At 43.7% G+C, this 24,250-nt stretch overlaps 2 protein-coding genes across 7 annotated transcripts in view; one reads left to right on the top strand and one right to left on the bottom strand.

Moving 5' to 3' along the window:
• Positions 1 to 7,348: 7,348 nt before the first annotated feature.
• rfc2 (replication factor C (activator 1) 2) lies at positions 7,349 to 20,671 on the bottom strand. The gene is made up of 7 exons (XM_061765442.1): positions 20,471 to 20,671; positions 15,898 to 16,317; positions 11,678 to 11,783; positions 11,513 to 11,614; positions 8,753 to 9,011; positions 8,205 to 8,465; positions 7,349 to 7,578 (listed from the first exon to the last, which is right to left on the bottom strand). Exons 2-7 carry the CDS (start codon positions 16,133 to 16,135, stop codon positions 7,468 to 7,470), a joined length of 1,077 nt encoding a protein of 358 aa, XP_061621426.1. The 5' UTR covers positions 16,136 to 16,317; positions 20,471 to 20,671; the 3' UTR covers positions 7,349 to 7,467.
• Positions 20,672 to 20,847: 176 nt separating this feature from the next.
• Positions 20,848 to 24,250, top strand: part of usp11 (ubiquitin specific peptidase 11) — a 26,642-nt gene continuing 23,239 nt past the window's right edge. For all 6 annotated transcript variants that reach the window (XM_061765354.1, XM_061765339.1, XM_061765416.1 and 3 more), the window contains exons 1-2: positions 20,848 to 21,099; positions 23,133 to 23,239. In XM_061765354.1, coding sequence (XP_061621338.1) covers positions 20,987 to 21,099; positions 23,133 to 23,239 — 220 coding nt within the window. In that variant the 5' untranslated portion in view covers positions 20,848 to 20,986. The remainder of the gene's footprint in view (positions 21,100 to 23,132; positions 23,240 to 24,250) is intronic.

Raw genomic sequence — 24,250 nt, 5'->3', positions numbered from 1 at the left:
GAGTGTATGTCTCGAGACAAAATGTAATACACAGCCATATATATGGCAGTCTGAAAACCAAAAATTAAAATTACCTTTTCAGGTAGATTTTAGATTTCCTAGTCACTAAAATCACCATTTAAAAACTGCATTTTTATGTTTACTTGGGTTATCTTTGTCTGATATGTCTGACCACAATCACACCTCTGACCTCAGCGTCTCACCTGCTATCTGCCAGTGGATTTACACCTTCCTGACGAGAAGGACACAGCAGGTGAGGCTGGAAGAGACCACCTCATCCACACGCAACATCAGCAATGGGGCGCCCCAAGGTTGTGTCCTCTCTCCACTGCTCTTCTCTCTCTACACGAACGACTGCACCTCAAACGCACCCGGCTGTCAAACTCCTCAAGTTTGCAGATGACACCACTGTCATCGGCCTCATCAAGGACGGTGACGAGTCTGCATATCGACAGGAAGTGGAGCGGCTGGAGCTGTGGTGCAGCCGACACAACCTGGAGCTGAACACGCTCAAGACTGTAGAGATGATCGTGGACTTCAGGAGGCATCCTTCGCCACAGCTGCCCCTCACGTTGTCCAGCTGCCTTGTATCAACTGTCGAGACCTTCAAGTTCCTGGGAATTACAGTCTCTCAGGACCTGAAGTGGGCGACCAACATCAACTCCGTCCTCAAAAAGGCCCAGCAGAGGATGTTCTTCCTGCGGCTTCTGAGAAAGCACGGCCTGCCACAGGAGCTGCTGAGGCAGTTCTACACAGCGGTCATCGAATCAGTCCTGTGTTCTTCCATCACAGTCCGGTTTGGTGTTGCTACAAAAAAGGACAAACTCTGACTGCAATGGACAATCAAAACTGCTGAAAGGATTGTCGGTACCCCACTACCCACCCGTGAGGACTTGCACGCTGCCAGAACTAAGACAAGAGCGTGCAAAATCCTCTCGGACCCTCCACATCCCGGTCACCAGCTCTTCCAGCTCCTTCCCTCAGGTAGGCGCTACCGATCAATGCAAACTAGAACTAGCAGTCATTCCAGCACCTTCTTCCCTCTTGCGATCAACTTCTTAAACACCTAACCTACAATTCCATTACAACATGCTGGCAATTTTTTGACTTGAGTTCGTTGTCACATTTCTGTGGGGCCAATTATATATTACTCGTGCACTCACTGTAGTAGTCTCGCCACGCTGCACTATTTGCATATCTGTTGTTGACCAATACTGGCCACTCATGCCAGAGTAGCATCTGCTCCATTTGCACACTGATTGAGGAGTATCTGCAACATTTGCACAACCAACATTGTCCCAGATTATCGCGCTACTCGTCACTTTAAACTGCATACACTCCTTGAAGTCTCGGCGCCCTTTGCACAATGGTCATTGCACCGGACTATTGCAATATTAGTCATTCGAACTGCTCTAAGTGCTAGAGGACTCTGCATCTTTTGCACAATTGTCAAAAAAAAAGAATCTTTTTTTTTTTTTTTAATGTACCAGCATTACCAGATAACTATTAACCCTTTGTTGCTCAGTGACTGTTTTTTTTCAATGTCTTTATGTCTCAAAAGTCTTCTATGTCAATTGACTGTCTGTTGTCGTACTAGAGCGGCTCCAACTACCGGAGACAAATTCCTTGTGTGTTTTTTGGACATACTTGGCAAATAAAGATGATTCTGATATGATATATTTGTTTGATAATCATAAACATTAAATTGGGGAAACTATGCAAAAAAAGAAGAATTTGAGAAGGGGGGGCAAATACTTTTTCACGGCACTGTTCATAAGTAAAGTACATATATTAATCTTAAAAGGCACCTACATGATCATGTACTTAACTTATACTGTATGTGAACGTTTATATATTTACACAAATATACATGCCCACATATATACACACCTTAAACCCACATATTTCCAACTACCATGTCCATAAATATATTTTATAGCCTATATGTTCTGAGAGTGCTAAAATTTTATCTTGACTTTTGAGATCTGCACAGTAAATGTTCTCAAATTTACATTATATCCGATTTCGCTTTTTTTTTTTTTTTTACATTAATTTAGCTTTGCTAAATGACTATAAAACCTTACAGTTCTTGTAATGGTTACAGCAAATGAGAGGTTTGCCTTCGTCTGTCTGCTATAGTACGACCTGCATCGCACATCTCATGTTCTGACCGGTTGGGATCCCTGATGGCTGCTTGTAAATGTGGATATGCAGCGGAACCTCTCACGTCAAACACAACCTCTTCCGGAACGCTGGTTCACTTTCCTTTTGTTTATATTCGGATACCATTTTCCTTATTGTAAATAATGGGAATAGAAATCAGGCCTTTATTGGAAAGCCTTTAATAATGAGACGTCCATTTTTTTTTTTATTATGGAAACATTTTGACACGAATAGAGAGTGGCTGGATCCAAGAGCAGTCGTTGGCAGATGTGAAAGGATGAATAGTTTATTGATGAAAGGTAATGGCGATGGTCCTAAGTGGGTTGGCAGGCGGCGGTGTGGACAGGTGGCAGGTATTGGTGACGACAGGCGGCTGGCTTGGCGGCAGGAATTACATGGATCAGGAACACGGGGGGGGGGGGGGGGGGGGGGAACACACTGGAACAAGGAGACACAGGAGTGAAAAAGGGAACGAGGAATAGGGTGACTTACGTGAGGTAAATGGGCCGTGGTACCACTGAAAGTAACTCCAATACTTCAGCGAGGAGTTCCTGGCAGGTTTATATACTGGTGGTGAAAAGGCTGATTGGAGACAGGTGCTGAAAACAGAGGGAGGGAGGGAGGGAGAGGGGGAGAGAGAGAGAGAGAGAGCGAGAGAGAGAGAGAGAGAGAGAGAACGCAAAGCGCCCTCCCGGCTACAATAATGGAATTGCAGGCGGTCTATGACATTTGTTTTATTTGTTTTCTTTCTGTCCAAATCATTGGGGGCAAATCATTCATTTAATATTTTTTCAAATGATTACACAAAAAAATATCTTTAGTTGTAATTTCAATAAATGTTTCCCAAATATGTGAATTTTTGTTTTTATTTAAAATTCTTATTTTCCAAATCATGAAAAGAAAAAAAAATCTTTCAAAAAAATGCTTTTTTCACTATTTAAAAGAGTTCCCAGGTATTATAATAAAAGCTCTCCTGACATTTTTGGGGGGTCAAAATCCACAAAGGATAAATAATTAAAGTACGCTTAACATCCACTTTTAACACCGTGGTTGAAGTCACTCACTTTTGGGGGGGCGGAGGGGAGTGGTTCTGTCTCATGCAAATAAACCACTGTTCACTCTGCCCACTCTACCACAGGTCCAATGCCGATTACAGTTTTTGTTACCATGACGATTTTACCTAAGAACTGCAGCTCTGCTTACCCTTTATCTATGACATTATAATGCCTCCATGTAGTCCACTTGAAAATGACAGCTATTTTGCTAGCCAAACTGCCAAGTCATGGGGGGAAAACACCCGGTGTAATGGCGGTATTATGTAAATCAGCCCGACTGTGACATCGAAGTAGGCCTGAAATTGAGGGCTCACTCACGGCTAGGTGGACAGGCACGCCTGACTCATAACTGTTTGTAATTAAGACATTAAAATAGTAAATCTTCCTTTTAATGTTTTGATGATCAATGTGTGAGCGCGCTTGTATTCGTTGTCCAGGAGTATGACGTGGAGACGACCACTGTGCGCTGCATGTGACCATGAGAAGCGTCGCTAAGGGTAACCAGCCCACCATCCTCACCTACCATGATGTCGGACTCAACCGTGAGCACACACTGAGTCAAACACGTATGTGGATATTGTATGGATGAACGGTAACTTGAAGTGTGTGTCTGTCCGTCCCTCCACATCCAGGTGGAGTGTAACTCCAGACTGAACCCCACCAAGACCACACTGCTCAAGGTACCTGACATTTGTGCATGCAATGGCCTTTGGTTTTCACTGACAGGAAGCAGAATAGGGTGAGCCTTTATCTTTCTCTGTGAGCAGTTTTCTTTTAGATCGTTCTTGAAAGGATATATATTATGCATTTTTTCCACAATGTAAGATTTCCCAGGTGTCCTAATAACATGTCTGTCACATATTTCTTGCCACAATCTGCAAAGTATAAACAATTTTATGTGACCTTTCACACACAATTTCTGCCTTGTTGAAATTAGCCTGGCCGAGTGGTTAGAGCCTCAGCCTCACAGTTCTGAGGACCGGGGTTCAATCCCTGGCCCCGCCTGTGTGGAGTTTGCATGTTCTCCCCGTGCCTGCGTGGGGTTTCTCCGGGCACTTCGGTTTCCTCCCACATCCCAAAAACATGCATTAATTGGAGACTCTAGATTTCCCGTTAGTGTGACTGAGTGCGAATGGTTGTTTGTTTGTATGTGCCCTGCGATTGGCTGGCAACCAGTTCAGGGTGTACCCCGCCTCCTGCCCGATGATAGCTGGGACAGGCCCTAGTGAGGAGAAGCGGCTCAGAAAATGGATGGATGGATGAAATTAGCCTTTTTTTGAGGTGGATCTGTGTCATGCAAATGAGCCACTGCTCACTACACAAGATCTCCCTGCCCTGTTGTTACCATGACAACAAGGGAAGAGCTAGTGTGTTGCAAGGATGACTTGTTCTTAAACAGCTCAGTCTGAGAAAAATTAACACCATTATTGGTGTTAGCCAATGATAGTCTGTGCTAGCACGGCAGATCGGCTTACCGTTTGACTTTAACAAGAGTAGTTCTTCAGTGTAGTGGCTTGAAAATGGCAGATCTTCATTCAGCCTAGCGGGCAACTCATGGGTGGAAAAACTGTGGCGGTGAGTATTGTGTCATGATTGTGACATCACAGTAAAGCTTTTACATAAAATGTCCTCTGTACTGACTTGAAAGTAGTTAATTTGCGTGCCATTTGCAAGCTCGAAACGTCGTGTGTACTCCATGTGGTATAATTCTGTTTTTCCTCTAGCTGGCGGACTGTGGGGACATCCACAAGTCATGCAGGTCAGCAGCTCGTTTCATTGTTGTTATTACCCCTTTATTTGTGTTTTTCGTGGAAAACTTAGTGAATGTGCTTTTCAATAACTTTATGTGCTGCTCAGTGGCGCGAGGTGACGCTAGCATGGGTAATAATGTAAATTACAAAATGTGTTGTTTATTTATTTTTTCTCTCCTTTTGAAATGTTTCAGTCTTGTTGGGGAGACAACCAGGCATGCTGCTTGTGGACTTTTTGGCATGAAAACAAGTTCATATTGTATGAGTGGTTGGGGCGTAACCAACTACATGTGATTATTATGTAATTTAATTAGAAAATCTGTTATTGTAATCCTTTGGGAGAAAATGTGTAATTAAATTACAGTTGGTTTGGGAAATTTCCATTACAATTAGTCACATTTGAAAAATAGCTGCAAAATCTCAGATTTTATTCACATCACTTCCTCCTTCGAAAGTCGACGCTTGTGATTGGCTCTTTGATCATGTGCCCTTTTGCTGTCATCTCAAACATGGCATATTTTTCCACATATCACCCCCAAGCGCCACCTTGTCCCGCAATCTATTCGTCTGAGATATTGAAAAGGTTAGATTGTTACACTTTTGAACAAAAAAGAACATTTGACTTTTAAAGTTTCATCTTTATAATAATGGACTTTTTTTATGAAACATCATGTTCGTCATGCTTTGTGATCAGTTTTTGTGTAATTAACAAATGTTTAATTGCAAAAAGGTCCTATCGCTGCATTCATTCAAAATTAAGCAATCAAATGTAATTAGTTCTACTACTTTCGAGAGAGTAATTGAAAGTTGCACTTTCAACACGGTAACTGTGACAAACTACCTGTCTAACACAGGTGATGGTCAATGGATGACAGATTATCTGAATACTTTGTGTTGAATGGTTTCTGTATTTACTAGTTTTCCAACTTTTATTTAGCCAGTGCGCATATTTTACAATGGAGAAAAATCATGGCACACCACCAAACAAAAATGTCACAGAAAGTATCTAACATATAAACACAAAAGGTGAATTATCTTCTGCCATCTAGTGAAAGAACATTTAATTGCGCTGCCTGACCTCGTTTTTCGCGGTTAATGGGGACCTGAACCCTCCGCGAAAGGTGAAAAACCGCGAAGGAGGATTTGCCCCCCCTCCCCAGGAATTTTCGTGGATGTGTATGTGGGTACCACGTTTAAAATATGTAAACAGTATTTATACTTTACATATTTGAGACAAAGATTACAACAGTGCACGTATTTACTTAAATCTTTATAAATCCTTATACAGTAATTAACATTTACTTTGTCCGGATAATATTAGTGTCCAAACTCAATGTCTTTTCCCTGCAATCAGCAATCCACAATGCCAATACAGCTTCCATTTTCACAATTCTCTTATTACGCGGATTTACCACGTTTTGCTTCCTTATTGAAGGCTATTGAAGAGGTTTTGCGGATGTTTGCTTCCTCTCTCTTCATGTACCGCACTGTAGAATCATTCACGCCATAATGGAGTGCCACAGATGCATAACTTCTGCCCTCTTTGATCAAATCTAAAAGTTTCACTTTTTCGCTGATGGTCATCATCTTCTTCTTCCTCTTGGGCACCCTGGAGGAAGCTTTCGCAGGGGCACAGCGCTTCAGCGGCATTGTAAAGGCTTGCTTAACTAATCAATAAAATTATTGCTTAAACAAAAAACGTTATTGCGAACACAACAGCGTGGACAAGACTGGCGAGACACAAGGGTAGATGCTGGGTGAGGCTGCGATGATGCGCAGCCAATCAGCTCACGGGATAAATCCACTCGTGCTCTCATTGGTCAATGTCGCGCCGGGAACCAATCACTGAGTGCCCGTACAGTACAGGCATGTAAAAGGCCTCTGAGTCAACTCATCTCTTTGTTTGGCATACAGGTAAACCTTCTCTCGCCCACATCAACATGAAACAACGCGTCTTTTTGGAATATTTTGGAAAAACCCGCGAAGCACTGAAGCCGCAAAACGTGAAGCGGCGAGGGAACACGGTATATGTAATCTCAGTGAAATTGGATAATTTCCCGTGGCACCCGTGATATGGGTGGAATCACTGGTTTACCACAGCATTCTTTAAAGGATGTTTTAGTGGAATACTTCCCCCTAGTGGACCATGGCGGAAGTCTTCAAAGATTTTGTTGTGTGTAAATATGTCTTTTTTACAGCTTTGTACTGAAGCATTTGAGTGAAATGTTTGGACTAACGTAATAAAAGTTGACGTGAAGAGCAACTCATGTCGCTTCTGCCTCAAACGTTCATCAGGGAAAAATGAAATTCAAATGTTTATTTATTAGCAAGGAATGTGAGTTTTAATTCTGGAAGGCTACAAAATGATGCACATCGTGATAAAGTCAAGTGATTTATTCCAGGTGGAGTTTTAATTCTGGAAGGCTACAAAATGATGCACATCGTGATAAAGTCAAGTGATTTATTCCAGGTGGTCTGGTTTGATGTCCTCAGTGCCACTAGCTGGCAGCAGGAGGCGCCGTCTTACTGCAAAGACGAGCCACCAGTCCCGCCATCTGCAGCAGCGAGCTGACGCCCTCCACGATGCGCATGTGTGTGTAACCGATCTCCTACAAGCAAGAAAACCGCTGGGTTCAAAGTCAGCACTTTTCACAAGTCAGGATGTTGTCGCCCCCCACCCTCCCAAGCATCATTCTCTGCTTCCAATCACTTGATATACTCGGAATTGCATAATTGATTATATTGAATAACTGGTGTAGTTAACGATTTTTTTTATATTATTCTTTTATACTACAGTAGGCCTCTGTGATATGGCCTTAAAACAAAATCTCAGATTATTTTCCCCTTCGCTTGTAGAAAAAGCAAATGACAATGACATGATACAAAGGAGGTTATGGTTTTAGGTTTCAAAATTAAAAATTGATGAGGTTTGCTGAAGAAATGCATCTTCAATCTATGCTTAAAATAATAATTCTAGTGAGGATAAGCGATCCAGAAAATAGATGGATATTAAGTTTGGTAGCACTGTGATCTTATATAGCTGTATCTGATTGGAGGCACAAATTCTGGAATTGGCATGTGGAGGTTCTGACATTTCAAAGACGACTCGGTCGTGTCTTCAAGTGGCCAATTTGATGCTGGATCTTTACAGACTTAATTAAGCAAGCAGCCATTTCGATGTTTTTTGTTATTGTTGTTGTTGTTAAATACAAGACTTTCCAAGAGGCCGCCTCACCTTGATGAACTCCAATTTGAGATACTCGGCCATCTGGTAGGTCTTGCATACTCTGAAGATGTTCCCGATGATGTCCTGCGGCGAGTAGCCCAGCGCCCACAGCTGCTCCACCACCTTGTACGCCTCGTCCACGTTTCCGTCCACGCAGTGTCCCAACATGCCTTTCACCAGCAAGGGGTGCGGTTCGTCGCACACCTTGAACACGTTTTCGCTGTTGATGTGACCGAAGCCCGAATTGGTGGATTGCAGGTTGTTCAGCGCCTGGCGACGTGAGAAGAATAAGGGTTTTCTTTCATATAAAATTGGGAGGCGGCCCCAGCAGTAGCAAAGTTGGTCAACTTTGCTGATTCCTGTATTTCTGTTTTTTTTATTTCAGTATATGATTTAGGAAAGAGAAAACAAAGAAAAAATAAATGCGCATAAATATTTCACAGACAGAAAAAGTATTAGTTTGAATCACTGAGGGACATGGCATATCAAAACCGCCTCAATTTGAGCCAAGAAAAACCCTGCGAGAAGAAGAAGCGCGTCGTTGCAGGAATCCTCACCTGCCGCATGTCCCCCTGTGCGGTGAAGATGACCGCCTCCAGGCCGTCGTCGGACACTGACAGCCGCTCCTTCTCCACCACATCCTGCAGCCGCGCCAGGATCTGGCCGTCGGTCAGTTTGGAGTAGCGCAGAACGGCGCAGCGCGACTGGATGGGTTCGATGATCTTATCGGAGGCGTTGCAGGCCAGGGCGAAGCGCGTCGTCTTGGAGTAGATCTCCATGATCCTCCTCAATGCCTGCTGAGCGCCGTCAGTCATACTGGAGGCGGGGAGGATTTCAAAGTTGGAAGTGGACCAAAACAAAATGAAATTTGCAAATTCCCATTGTGGGACTAATATAGGTGATCTTATAACAGTGGTAATGCCTCTGCCTGGGTTCCACTGCCTGCACTATTAAGGGACATTTTTCCCCCAAGAGGAAACACTTATTTTTACATTATCTGGAAAGTTTTTTCACCCCTCTTATTGCTGTGACTTAAACACTTTTCCATTAAGCATTTTCATTTTTAAACCAACAGCTGTCAGCAATAAAATGTGAAAAAAAGCCATCTCGTCAATCAATCAAGTTTTCTGGTTCGAAATAAAACAGTTCTTTGAAGCTTCCGTGTGGTTTTGCATCAAGAAAACGTCATTTTTTTCAATATTGTTCATATTTTATTGAGGAATGTCTAAGAGAAAAAGTTAGTCGCTCCATAACAAAGCTCATGTACGGTGTTCCCTCACCACTTTGCGCTTCATGTTTTGCGGCTTCAGTGGTTCGCGGGTTTTTCAAAAATATTCATATAAAAAAATTAATTAAAAAATAAAAAATACAGCCATATCGGCAGCCATATTGCGGAAAGACACGTTGTTTCATGTTGATGCGTGCAAGAGGTTTCCCTGCATGCCAAACAAAGAGATGAGTTGACTCAGAGGCTTTGTACATACCTGTACATGCCTGTACTGTACGGGCACTCATACAAGGCGCGTGATTGGGTCCCGGCGTGACTTCGACCAATGAGAGCACAAGTGGATTCATCCCATGAGCTGATTGGCTGCGCATCATCGCAGCCTCACTCAGCATCTTCCCTTGTTGTGTCTCGCCAGTCTCGTCCACGCTGTTGTGTTCGCAATAACTTTTTTTGTTTAAGCGATAATCCTATTGATTAGTTAAGCAAGCCCTTACAATGCCGCCGAAGCGCTGTGCCCCTGCGAAAGCTTTCTCCGGGGTGCCCAAGAGGAAGAAGATGATGATGATGACCATCAGCGAAACAGTGAAACTTTTAGATTTGATCAAAGAGCGCAGAAGCTATGCATCTGTGGCACTCCATTATGGCGTGAATGATTCTATAGTGCAGTACATAAAGAAAGAGGAAGCAAACATCCGCAAAACTCCTTCAATAACCTTCAATAAGGAAGCAAAACGTGTGGTAACTCCGCGTAATAAGAGAATTGTGAAAATGGAAGCTGCATTGGCATTGTGGATTGCTGATTGCAGGGAAAAGACAGTGGGTTTGGACAATATTATCAGGACAAAGTAAATGTTAATTACTGTATAAGGTTATATAATTAAAGATTTAAGTAAATACATGTACTGTTGTAATCTTTGTCTCAAATATGTAAAGTATAAATACTGTTTACATATTTTAAACATTCTGGTACCCACATACACATCCACGAAAATTCCTGGGGGGGGGTACTGTGGAACTTGCTAGAAAAACATTTTCAAAGCTTGTTTGGTATCAGGAGAAACACATTTTATTTTATTTTAGTTTTTTACGAGGAAAAAAAAGTAAATATGTTTTGAACAATGTCACAGGCACTTCCTTTTTTTATAAGCTAAATGGGGGAAATTATTAAAATGGGAAAATTTATTTTAGTGAAAAAAAAAAAGGGAGATCTTATTTTAAGGCCATATCGCCCAGCCCTACTTCCTGGTAACTCAATTATTAGCAACAGAAAAACAGTTCATATTGCAAATACTGTGACCGAAATGATCGGGGTTATCAATTTTGATCAAAATGTCCCCTGAAAACATTACTCCAAGTCTTAATTTGAAAACTAAAATTGTTTTCTTTGCTCTCACAATTAGTCCATGACACAGATGTTCTATCCTTGTGGAGTTTACTTTAGCATTTGTTCTTTTATTAAATATCCTTAAACTTTACCGCCATGCTTCGCTTACACACCATGACAAAAACTCTATAATGTTTAACAGTGCAGTGTTGTCCATATGTCTAGCATACATGCTGTAAATTTGGTAGCGATGGGACAAAATATCTATCAACCAGTGGTCATGGCCAACATGAGCCTAAAATGGCCGCTTCAAACCAGTCTTTTCAAGCATGGCTTTTGGAGACTGTTTTTGGGGTCTACTCATGATATACATGTCTACTAAATTTCATGTTGCTAAGTCAAATTGGCTTCGGGAGCTGAATTTTCCAAATATTAAAGGATCCCTGCAAATTGCTTAAAACACCCTAAAATGGCCAATTCAAACCAAAATGGTAGACTTCCTTTGTTTTTGGGGCAGCTTCTTGAGAGTTTTTTGTGGATCTACTCATGATAGACATGCCTACCAAATGTCTTGTTGCTACGTCAAACTGGCTTTGGAGGATGAATGTTCCCATATGCTAAATACAGTCGCATCAGTAAATCAATTTTAAAATGCTTCTGCTAACTGCGTTTTTGTGTATTAAAAAGGAAAACCTTTCCCAGTTGGTCTAGTGTAAACACTGCAAGTACCCTTTTTCGCTGTTTCTAAACAGGGCCTTGGCTCACCTGTCAGCTTCGTCCAAGATGATGATCTTGTGTCGTCCTTTGGGCAGCGTCACTTTCTGCTGTGCGAACATCTTGATCTTGTTCCTCACCACGTCAATACCCCTGCGCACACCAAAGCGTCAAGGCCGTGACGTCAATCAGCAAAAAAACAAAAAGTGATCTTACCTGTCGTTTGATGCATTGAGCTCCAGCACGGCGTCCTTCATGGAGGCGCCAAGCAGCGCTCGGGACAAACACAGGATGCTGGTGGTCTTTCCGGTTCCGGGGGGACCTGAATCACAAACATCAGAGGAGTTGTCCTTTTACAGATTCCCAGTCCGAGTGAGTTTTATTGTAAAACGATATCGCTGTCTTAAACATATTACGCATTTGGTCACATTTTCAAAGTTGTCCCAGGCGTCTTAATAACTTCTGTGAAAATACCCCAAGGATCAAGAACTACAGACATATTTTTAATGCCTATTTCTTGCTGTGGTGTAATAGGCTCATTTTAGGGGCCATCTCGAATGCTTTGAGCCAGCCGTCATCCTGCCGTCACACATATTTCCGGGTGGAAAAGGACAGAGCTTTCTCTGATGGCAGCACTAGTAAACAAAACCCTTCCATGTCATTTGACCAAGGCAGAGCCGTTGAGAAAACATGGTATAGCCATAGTTTGAATTTGTTAAGTGTCAATGAAGTGAATGAAATGAAGATGCTACGTGAGGTAAATTGCTTCCAACTGAGACGGAACGCTGGCAGTAATATACAAACCCCGATTCCAATGAAGTTGGGACGTTGTGTAAAATGTAAATAAAAACAAAATACAATGATTTGCAAACATGTTTCAACCTATATCAATTGAATAAACTATAATGAAGAGATATTTCATGCTAAATCCAATGAATGTTATTGTTTTTTTGGGGGCGGCAAATATTCTCTCATTTTGAATATGATGCTTGCAACGCGTTCCAAAAAAGCTAGAACAGGGGCAACAAAATAAAAAGTTGAGAAATCCTTAAAAAAATAAATAAATGTTTGGAACATTCCAGGTTAATTGAAAGCAAGTGTCATGTTTGGGTTTCAACGCAGCATCCCCGAAAGGCTCCTTTCTTCCCAAGCAAGGACGGGGCGAGGTTCATCACTTTGTGAACAACTGCGTGAGCAAATATTCCAATAATTTAAGAACAATGTTTCTCAACGTACAATTGCACGGAATTTAGGGAGTTCATCATCTACGGTCCATATCATCATCAAAAGATTCAGGGAATCTGGAGAAATCTCTGCATGTAAGCGGTAAGGCCGAAAATCAACATTTGGAATGCCCATGACTCTTGATCCCTCAGGCGGCTCTGCATTAAAAACCTGCATCATTGTGTACAGGATATTGCCACGTAGGGCTCAGGAACACTTCAGAAAGCCACTGTCAGTCAACACAGCTCATCACTACATCTACAAATGCAAGTTAAAACTCTACCAGGCAAAGCGAAAGCCATATGTCAACAACATACAGAAACGCTGCCAGTTTCTCTGGCCTCGAGATGGACTGATGCAAAGTGGAAAAGTGTGCATTTACATTTTTAAAAAAATATTTATTTATTAATTTTTAATGTGATGTGTTAGTACCCATGGCATAGGTAACACATCTGTGAAGGCACCATTTATGCTGAAAAGGTACAGTACCATTACCGGCTGGCCAAGCGGAATGCAGCTTTGGTGGTCGCTGAAGCAAAAACTCAGGTATGGGAGGAGTTCGGTGAGGCCATGGAGAAAGACTTCCGGACGGCTCGAGGAAATTTTGGTCCACCATCCGGCGTCTCAGGAGAGGAAAGCAGTGCACCACCAACACTGTGTATAGTGGGGATGGGGCGCTGCTGACCTCGACTCGGGACGTTGTGAGTCGGTGGGGAGAATACTTCGAAGACCTCCTCAATTCCACCGACACGCCTTCCCATGAGTCTGGGCTCTCCTATCTCTGGGGTTGAGGTCACCGAGGTGGTTAAAAAGCTCCTCGGTGGCAAGGCCCCTGGGGTGGATAAGATTCGCCCGGAGTTCCTCAAGGCTCTGGATGTTGTAGGGCTGTCCTGGTTGACACGCCTCTGCAACATTGCATCGGGGACAGTGCCTCTGGATTAGCAGACTGGGGTCGTGGTCCCCCTTTTTAAGAAGGGGGACCGGAGGGTGTGTTCCAACTACAGGGGGAAATCACACTCCTCAGCCTCCCTGGTAAGGTCTATTCAGGGGTGCTGGAGAAGAGGGTCCCTCGGGAAGTAGAATCTCAGATTCAGGAGGAGCAGTGTGGTTTTCGTCCTGGCCGTGGAACAGTGGACCAGCCCTACACCCTTGGCAGGGTCCTCAAGGGTGCATGGGAGTTCGCCCAACCAGTTTACATGTGTTTTGTGGACTTGGAGAAGGCGTTCGACCGTGTCCCTCAGGGAGTCCTGTGGGGGGTGCTTCAGGAGTATGGGGTCCCGAACCCCCTGATACGGGCTGTTCGGTCCCTGTACGAGCGGAGTCTGAGTTTGGTCTGCATATCCGGCAGTAAGTTGGACACGTTCCCGTTGAGGGTTGGACTCCGCCAAGTCTGCCCTTTGTCACCGATTCTGTTTATAACTTTTATGGACAGAATTTCTAGGCGCAGCCGAGGCGTAGAGGGGGTCCGGTTTGGTGGCCTCAGTATTGAATCTCTGCTTTTTGCAGATGATGTGGTTCTGCTGGCTTCATCAAGCCGTGATCTCCAACTCTCACTGGAGTACATCGCAGCCGAGTGTGAAGTGGCTGGGATGAGAATCAGCACCTCCAAATCTGGGACCATGGTCCTCAGTCGGAAAAGGGTGGCGTGCCCTCTCCAAGTCGGGAATGAGATCCTGCCCCAAATGGAGGAGTTCAAGTATCTTGGGTCTTGTTCACGAGTGAGGGAAGAATGGAACGGGAGATCGACAGGCGGATCGGTGCAGCGTCTGCAGTGATGCAGACTTTGTATCGGTCCGTTGTGGTAAAGAAGGAGCTAAACCGAAAGGCGAAGCTCTCAATTTACCGGTCGATCTACGTTCCTACCCTCACCTATGGTCACGAGCTGTGGGTCGTGACCGAAAGAACAAGATCCCGGATACAAGCGGCCGAAATAAGTTTCCTCCGCAGGGTGTCCGGGCTCTCCCTTAAGAGATAGGGTGAGAAGCTCGGTCATCCGGGAGGATCTCAGAGTAGAGTCGCTGCTCTTTCACATCGAGAGGAGCCAGATGAGGTGGCAGGGGCATCTGATTCGGATGCCTTCTGGACACCTCCCCGGTGAGGTGTTCCGGGCATGTCCCACCGGGAGGAGACCCCGGGGACGACCCAGGACACGCTGGAGAGACTATGTCTTTCGGCTGGCCTGGGAACGCCTCGGGATCCCCCCCGGAAGAGCTGGATGAAGTGCTTTGTGCTTGATCTCGTTTATTTAAGTAAAAATAATGTAGTGATGTGTCCATATTTCTCTTATTCGATTTGATTAATGATGTCTAAATTCCAGATCCTTAACAGTTACATTAAAAACTCAACTTTTTGGGGGAAACAAAATAGTGACTTTGTGAAAATGTGAGCAAGCCCCTGTGCACTACTGCAGTGGTTGGGGAGAGGGAAGTCTGGGCGTCCCTGCTAAAGCTACTGCCCCCACGACCCGACCTCGAATAAGCGGTAGAAAATGGATGGATGGAGGTACAATACATGCATACATACCTTTGTTTTTTTTGTTTTGTTTTAAATTTTAATTGACCTGTTTTATCTTCTACTGCTTGTTGGGGAGAAACTTGTTTTTTAGAGTAACATATTTTGCAACTATAATTTCTCGAGTCACTGTCAATCAAAAGCTATGGTCATGCTGTACCTCCTTAAAAAAATGGTGTCGCACCAATGCTATTAGTGCAAAAGTAAGTGTAGAGTGTGGCCTCCTAGTAAAAAGAGTATGAGTACTAACTGACCTTTTTCTATGACTGTATAGAATTTTAAGTTCATGTAAAAAAATAGGTCCACATATTTCGAAATATTGTAATAATGTTTGTTTTTAATAAATATTTCTATGTATTTTTTTCCCAAAAGGGAAACTGGTGATGACAGCCAGTGGTGAGGTGTTATCAAAATGAATAATTTAATGACATAAAGGGTTTGTTTACCAGTTGTGCCATCAGCGATCCTGAGCTTTTGCCACCCGGAAGTGCGTGTGATATCACATTTCAGACTGCATATTTTCTTTGGCATACTATACTTTAAAAAACAAAAAAAACAAAAAAAAAAAGATACACCATTGTGGCCATTGATTGCAAGTAAGCTTTGAAATCCTCTGTAGTCGAAATATTTGTTTTTTGAGTTCGCTGAGAAAAAGTGAGAATGACGATTGTTGTTCATGACTTCAGTAGCTCCATTCTGACCTGCTATGATGATGTTGGGGACGTTTCCCTCCCGGGCGAACACCTCCAGGCGGCTCACAGTGTCCACGTTGCCCACAATGTCTCTCAGCTTCTGCGGCCTGTACTTCTCCACCCAGGGCAGCTCGTAGGAGTCGGTGCTCGTAGTGCTGCCCTCCCCGGCTTCCGCGTCCGTCCTGTGTGCACCTTTTGCGGCTGACTTCTTCTCACCTGGCGTCTCCGTCATCTCCATGTCGGCCATGTTGGCCACTAGCCGCCGCTGCTACAACAACCTTCGTTCCCGCTCCGGAAACTGTACGTAGCATGTATTCTCAATTGCCTGAAGTCGCATCCGTCAAGTTAACCATCGCAAGTCTCGCGATATTTGGATCAGAACAGGACGACGTCACCACCACTGCCGTAGATGCGAAACGCTAAAAAGGCCTAAAAACATTAAACTTTTTTTTATGCCATGCAGAATATATATTGTGTTGTATTTTTTTACATTTTCAGTTACATTAAAAACTCAACTTTTTGGGGAAACAAAATAGTGACTATTTGTGAAAATGTGAGCAAGCCCCTGTGCACTACTGCAGAATAACAACAAGCACTCCCTGCAACCAAGTTTCTCAGTCAATGACTCTGCAGCTAGGCTGGACAAAAAGTCAAAGAACCACTTTGACGGCCAAAGCACTATCATGTCAAAGCCGACAGGTAAGCAGAGCTGCAGTGTTAGCACAGATTAGCATTACCTTCTGATAATATTATTATTCGACTCTGTTGTCTATGTTGTGCTATGTCCATGTGCCACAAAAATGCTTTCATTGTCTTGAGCGCTCACTTGCTTTTGCACACTCTGGGCTCTGTTTCCGCTTGAAAAAGAAAAAAACGTTTTAAAATTTATCTTGGCAATAAATAAGCTAAGTATATAATAATGATTAAAATCATCCATAGTTAAAATGTCAGTAATGACAAGTTGTTACTCTAAAAAAAGTGTTATATTTGACTGAAACCTATCCCATGTTCATGAAAAGTGTGTTTTTGTAAAACATATTTCCATCACAATTGCAAGACATAATCGCATTATCAAGTATCAGTACTCGGTATTGGAGAGTACTCCAATGTACTTCTACCGGGTGTGAAAAAAGTGGTATTAGTGCATCCCTGATTCAAAGAAGAGGTGGAAAGCGGGTTCTTCGGCAGAAAGAGAAGAGGAAAGCACACAGCCTAGAACTGAATGTGGGGACTTTGAATGTTGGGACTATGACAGGAAAATCTCAGGAGTTGGTTGACATGATGATTAGGAGAAAGGTTGACATATTGTGTGTCCAGGAGACCAGGTGGAAAGGCAGTAAGGCTAGGAGTTTAGGGGCAGGGTTTAAATTATTTTACCATGGTGTAGATGGGAAGAGAAATGGAGTCGGGGTTATTTTAAAAGAAGAGTTGGCTAAGAATGTCTTGGAGGTGAAAAGAGTATCAGATCGAGTGATGAGGCTGAAACTTGAAATTGAGGGTGTTATGTGTAATGTGATTAGCGGCTATGCCCCACAGGTAGGATGTGACCTAGAGGTGAAAGAGAAATTCTGGAAGGAGCTAGAAAAAGTAGTTCTGAGCATCCCAGACAGAGAGAGAGTCGTGGTTGGTGCAGATTGTAAAGGACATGTTGGTGAAGGTAATAGGGGTGATGAAGAAGTGATGGGTAAGTATGGCATCCAGGAAAGGAACTTGGAGGGACAGATGGTGGTAGACTTTGCAACAAGGATGCAAATGGCTGTCGTGAACACTTTTTTCCAGAAGAGGCACAAACATAGGGTGACCTACAAGAGCAGAGGTAGAAGCACGCAGGTGGATTACATCTTGTGCAGACGATGTAATCTGAAGGAGGTTACCAACTGTAAAATAGTGGTAGGGGAGAGTGTGGCTAGACAGCATAGGATGGTGGTGTGTAAAATGACTCTGGTGGTGGGGAGGAAGATTAGGAAGACAAAGGCAGAGAAAAGAACCATGTGGTGGAAGCTGCGACAGGACGAGTGTTGTGCAGCTTTTCGGGAAGAGGTGAGACAGGTTCTCGGTGGACGGGAGGAGCTTCCAGAAGACTGGACCACGGCAGCCAAGATGATCAGAGAGGCAGGCAGGAGAGTACTTGGTGTATATTCTGGCAGGAAAGGAGAGAAGGAGACTTGGTGGTGCAACCTCACAGTACAGGAAATCATACAGGGAAAAAGGTTAGCTAAGAAGAAGTGGGACACTGAGAGGACCGAGGAGAGGCGAAAGGAATACATTGAGATGCGACACAGGGCAAAGGTAGAGGTGGCAAAGGCCAAACAAGAGGCATATGATGACATGTATGCCAGGTTGGACACCAAAGAAGGAGAAAAAGATCTATACAGGCTGGCCAGACAGAGGAATAGAGATGGGAAGGATGTGCAGCAGGTTAGGGGGATTAAGGATAGAGATGGAAATATGTTGACTGGTGCCAGCAGTGTGCTAGCTAGATGGAAAGAATACTTCAAGAAGTTGATGAATGAGGAAAATGAGAGAGAAGGGAGAGTAGAAGAGGCAAGTGTGGTGGACCAGGAAGTGGCGATGATTAGTAAGGGGGAAGTTAGAAAGGCATTAAAGAGGATGAAAAATGGAAAGGCAGTTGGTCCTGATGACATTCCTGTGGAGGTATGAAAGCATCTAGGAGAGGTGGCTGTGGAGTTTTTGACCAGCTTGTTCAATAGAATTCTAGTGCGTGAGAAGATGCCTGAGGAATGGAGGAAAAGTGTACTGGTGCCCATTTTTAAGAACAAAGGTGATGTGCAGAGCTATGGGAACTATAGAGGAATAAAGTTGACAAGCCACACAATGAAGTTATTGGAAAGAGTAGTGGAGGCTAGACTCAGGACAGAAGTGAGTATTTGCGAGCAACAGTAATGTTTCATGGCTAGAAAGAGTACCACAGATGCATTATTTGCCTTGAGGATGTTGATGGAAAAGTACAGAGAAGGTCAGAAGGAGCTACATTGTGTCTTTGTAGATCTAGAGACAGCCTATGACAGAGTACCCAGAGAGGAACTGTGGTACTGCATGCGGAAGTCTGGAGTGGCAGAGAAGTATGTTAGAATAATACAGGACATGTACGAGGGCAGCAGAACAGCGGTGAGGTGTGCTGTAGGTGTGACAGACGAATTTAAGGTGGAGGTGGGACTGCATCAGGGATCAGCCCTGAGCCCCTTCCTTTTTGCAGTGATGATGGATAGGCTGACAGATGAGGTTAGACTGGAATCCCCGTGGACCATGATGTTTGCAGATGACATTGTGATCTGCAGTGAAAGCAGGGAGCAGCTGGAGGAACATCTTAGAAAGATGGAGGCATGCACTGGAAAGAAGAGGAATGAAGATTAGCCTAACTAAGACAGAATATATGTGCATGAATGAGAAGGGTGGTGGGGGAAGAGTGAGGCTACAGGGAGAAGAGATAGCAAGGGTGGAGGACTTTAAATACTTGGTGTCAACCGTCCAGAGCAATGGTGAGTGTGGTCAGGAGGTGAAGAAACGGGTCCAAGCAGGTTGGAAAGGGTGGAGGAAGGTGTCAGGTGTGTTATGTGACAAAAGAGTCTCTGCGAGGATGAAGGGCAAAGTTTATAAAACAGTGGTGAGGCCAGCCATGATGTACGGATTAGAGACAGTGGCACTGAAGAGGCAACAGGAAGCAGAGTTGGAGGTGGCGGAAATGAAGATGTTGAGGTTTGCTCTCGGAGTGACCAGGTTGGATAAAATTAGAAATGAGCTCATCAGAGGGACAGCCAAGGTTCGGTGTTTTGGAGACAAAGTTAGAGAGAGCAGACTTCGATTGTTTGGACACGTCCAGAGGAGAAATTGTGAGTATATTGGTAGAAGGATGATGAGGATGGAGCTGCCAGGCAAGAGAGCTAGAGGAAGACCAAAGACAAGGTTGATGGATGTCGTGAGGGAAGACATGATCGCAGTTGGTGTTTGAGAGGAGGATGCAGGAGATAGGCTTACATGGAAAAGGATGATGCGCTGTGGCGACCCCTAACGGGGCAAGCCGAAAGGAAAAGAAGAAGAAGAAGAAGAAGTGCATCCCTGATTTCTTGATTTTTTAAACATAAGCATGCCATAGACATGTTAAGACACATTTAAAATGTGGGTGGGAAATCTATGTGTCCTTTAAATTCCAGTTCTCCAAACCCCAAGCTCACCTGTCCTGACGCCCTTAAACTGCTAATCTTTCTACTTTGTTCTCACCCCTTTGATGTGCTGTATGTTTGTCCGTTTGTTATTATTTCATTTTTCATATAGGGCTTTGGTGTTCCGGCGGCACGGTGAACGACTCGTTAAGACTGTCTGCCTCACAGTTCTGAGGACCGGGGTTCAATCCCCAGTTTGCATGTTCTCACCGTGCTTGCGTGGGTTTTCTCCGGACACTCCAGTTTCCTCCCACATCCAAAAAACATGCATGGTAGGTTAATTGACAACTCTAAATTGCCCGTAGGAGTGAATGTCAGTGCAAATGGTTGTTTGTTTATATGTGCCCTGCGATTGGCTGGCGACCAGTTCAGGGTGTACCCCACCTCCTGCCCGAAGATACCTGGGATAGGCTCCAGCACGCCCGCGACCCTAGTGATGAGAAGCACCTCAGAAAATGGATGGATGGATGGGGTTTGCTGTTCTTGGCTCTTGTCTTCTAGCTGTTGCAGCAAATCTCGTGATAGTCAAGAATCGCCAGTCTGTCGATCTCGCGATACTTCAATCACAACACACGACGTCACCAATGTGAACGAGCTCGTCGGTGTGACGCAGCCAAATAAGATACTTTAATACATGTCACTTAATCTACGTGAACGTGTCAAGCGTGCCGCCGCCGCCACTAAGGACAAGTCAACACTTGATTGAGCATCAACTCACATCACATCACACGACATTCGCGTTTGTGTCTCGCGAGTGTGCAGACTTTTCCGACGAAAAGCCGACGAAGCAGGAAGTCGTCATCCTCCCCACTTCCTACTTCCGCAAACAAGTCCGCGCAGCTCCCCGGTCGATGGCTTGATAAAGGCGGCGACTTTTGCCTTCGTCTCTCGCTGTGAATGTCTCACTGAGCGTTGTCATGGCGGCCAACAGCCGCTGCTCCGCGGCGGAGCCTGCTCCCGGCCTGGAGAGCCAGCGGCGAGAGGTCGAGTGTCTGCTGCGGGACTGCGAGCTCCGCGCCGGTGACAGTTGGTGAGAACCAGCCGCCGCCGCTGCTATGAACGCCTCTTCTTTCACGGCTGCTCTTTATAACATCCGAGGCTGCTTTGAAGCGGCTTCTGGTCACATTGTTTTGTCTTTAGGTAGTTCGCTTCTGTTACCGTTAGCGCAGGTTGCTAATGTTAGCATGTCTGAAGCCCCCGCCCCTCCTCCTCCTGGTCAGGTTTAGTTGTAAAATATAATATTATTTTTATATGTCCGTCTGTGCTCTACCATCTCTTTATCAACATTTATTATGTGTATTTTTAAAGTTTTATGATTAATAAAAACTATCAGCGCCGAGTACCAAAGGTAACTTGTCAAATATGGAGTAAAGTACCACATATTTTTTTCCCTCTTTTTGTAATAGAGGTTAACGATATGTTTTTTTTTTTTTTTAAGGGTTAAGGTTACTGATACTGATTATTAGTAGTCAAGGAGGCCGATAACCTAGATTTGGGCCCGATAATCAGTTGCACTCAAAGGGAAAATATTGGCGAAAAAATTTTGAATAACACAACATTTTGTTTAGTGAAAGTCTTTTCAGATTTGCAAAATCTTTTCTTTTCTTCTTCTTAATCTTAGACAATAAACATGTTTATTTTAAAATTCTAACAAAAAATGCAGGGAGCATTTTTAAGTTAAATGAAAATTTAAACAAATTCAAAGCTCCTTAAACTTTTGTACAGTAAATCGTTAACCTAAATTTCAATATAACTGAAATGTTAACGAATCGTTAACCTAAATTTCAATATAACTGAAATGTTAACGATGGATGACTGGTTAGCACATCTGCCTCACAGTTCTGAGTACCCAGGTTAAAATCTGTCCTCGTTTGTGTGAAGTTTGTATGTTTCCCCCCGTGCCTGCATGGGTTTTCTCCGGGTACTCCAGTTTCCTACCCATTCCAAAAACATGCATGGTAGGTTCATTGACGACTCTAAATTGCCCCGTAGGTGTGAATGTGAGTGCGAATGATTGTTTGTTTATACTGTATGTGCCCTGCGATTGGCTGGCGACTAGTTCAGGGTGAACGCCGGCTCTCGCCCAGAGTCAGTTGGGATATGCTCCAGCACGCTTGTGACCCGACTGAGGATAAGCGGTATTGGGAATGAATGAATGAATGTTATCTTTCACTTATCTTTGTTGTAAGTTCAAGCATAAACAAGACGTGCCGGGAGTTCCCAGGGTCAGTAGTATCTCCTATAAAGAGCTCTTTGAAGTTAATGCAGTTTGAAATTTCTTATCGGTTGTCAGTGTTACATAAAAGCCACATGCCAATTTACATATGCATGTTTGACCAGCTAGCTAAACTGTTAAATTAGCTTACCTGTCTTTGTGAGATTTGTAGTGACAGATGAAGTTTGACATCGTGCTTGTTGTGTCTTTGCTCTCTTTACTCTGCGGGAGTTGCATGCCATGCAGGTTGCCATCGTTTTGCAGACTTTATCAACAACATTATCCTTGAATCCAAATTGTATTATCTTTGGTGCTCCTTCTATTATTCATGCAAGGTGGTTATGTCACACTGGCAGGTGCGCAACAACGCAGACTGTGTTGCCAGGTTGGGGCGAATGACCACCCCCGCCCAAAAAAAAGGCAAACTATCTTAATTAAAATGCAGATTTCCAACTCTAAATTAGATAATTTGTCAAGTCATGTAGTTCAAGTCAAAGTCAAGTCTCTCAGAAGTATTTGGCAAGTAAGTCACAAGTCATAAACCTGGCAACTCAAGTCAAGTCACTTGACTCGAGTCCTCCTGTCTCTACTATTTGCTATGGGAGTTGACAATATACTAACAGTTGCTAGCTATGCTACCATACAGCACGATATTAACTTGAGTAGTGAAAGACCAGAGCACAAGTTATTCGTATACTTAATAAAACCTCAGTAAACAAGTCACTTATAGCTATTAAATAATGGCTCAATTTCCTCATATAGTGCCAGGGGACATTGACTTGACTTCATACATGCTTTGAATGTGGTGTCACTTTCGCTTTGTGTGTGTGTGTGTGTTTGTGTGTCAGGTTCATGGTGGAGCATCGCTGGTACACACAGTGGAAGGAGTTTGTGGAAAGCGGAGACCAGAACTCGTCATGTCCCGGTCAGATCGACAATGGCGAGCTGTTTGAGGGTCAGTGAACGTTAGGGTTGGGCATTGTTTGAATTTGAGCGATTCCTGTTCCTTAGTTTGATTCCGGTTCCAAACGATTCTCGATTCCAATTCTTTTAGGGGGCTGGGTCAAAAAAGTTTGCATGGTTTAAATAAAGGGTGTCCAAATTATGAACATCCATTTTCTTAGCAGCCTGCAGCATAGACTAAAATGAACATTTGATTCGAGGTTCTTTATAACCAGTATCAATGTCAAACCTATGAACTAAAAGCCAATGTGTGTGGAACTAACCCAATTGACTTAATATTAATTTATTAATGTTTTAGCTAAAAGTTAAATATAGCATTTTTTATTTTTGTTTAAGATTGTTTTATCACGTCAAAGTTTTAACTTGACTTCCTGTTTTAAGCTTGTAGCTTTTAATTTTGAAGGGTACACCCCTCTCAACTCATCATTTTGGCACGAAAAATAACCAAAAGTAACCAATGATTTCCATCCATCCATCCATCCATTTTCTGAGCTGCTTCTCCTCACTAGGGTCGCGGGCGTGCTGGAGCCTATTCCAGCTATCATCGGGGAGGAGGCGGGGTACACCCTGAACTGGTTGCCAGTCAATAGCAGGGCACATACAAACAAACAACTATTCGCACTCACATTCACACCTACGGGCAAATTTGAGTTTTCAATTAACCTACCATGCATGTTTTTTGGGATGTGGGAGAAAACCGGAGTGCCCGGAGAAAACCCACGCAGGCACGGGGAGAACATGCAAACTCCACACAGGGGGGGCCGGAGATTGAACCACGGTCCTCAGAACTGTGAGGCTGACGCTCTAACCAGTCGGCCACCGTGCCGCCCACCAGTGATTTATTTTATTTTATTTTTTTAAATGGATGCAACTAAATGCTCTAGAACGTTGATTCCTTTCCCTACACTCAGATGAGTCACAAGGTTAGGGTTTGTGATACTGTGAGACAACGTTTATGTGAATCTCGGCCCAATTCATTGTGATGTAAAGTTGCTCCAGTGAA

Source organism: Phyllopteryx taeniolatus, chromosome 1, assembly GCF_024500385.1.
Source record: "Phyllopteryx taeniolatus isolate TA_2022b chromosome 1, UOR_Ptae_1.2, whole genome shotgun sequence".
Classification (NCBI taxonomy): Eukaryota; Metazoa; Chordata; class Actinopteri; order Syngnathiformes; family Syngnathidae; genus Phyllopteryx; species Phyllopteryx taeniolatus.
This window is presented reverse-complemented; position numbering and strand designations above follow the sequence as displayed.

What these genes read in the sequence shown, in the direction of transcription:
- rfc2 (XM_061765442.1), bottom strand. Translation starts at nt 16,135, where the DNA reads ATGGCCGACATGGAGATGACGGAGACGCCAGGTGAGAAGAAGTCAGCC. An exon ending in ATCTTGGACGAAGCTGACAG is followed by an intron (nt 9,012 to 11,512) that starts GTGAGCCAAGGC and finishes CCCCGCCTCCAG; the next exon opens with TATGACTGACGGCGCTCAGC. An exon ending in TCAAATTGGAGTTCATCAAG is followed by an intron (nt 7,579 to 8,204) that starts GTGAGGCGGCCT and finishes TCTTGCTTGTAG; the next exon opens with GAGATCGGTTACACACACAT.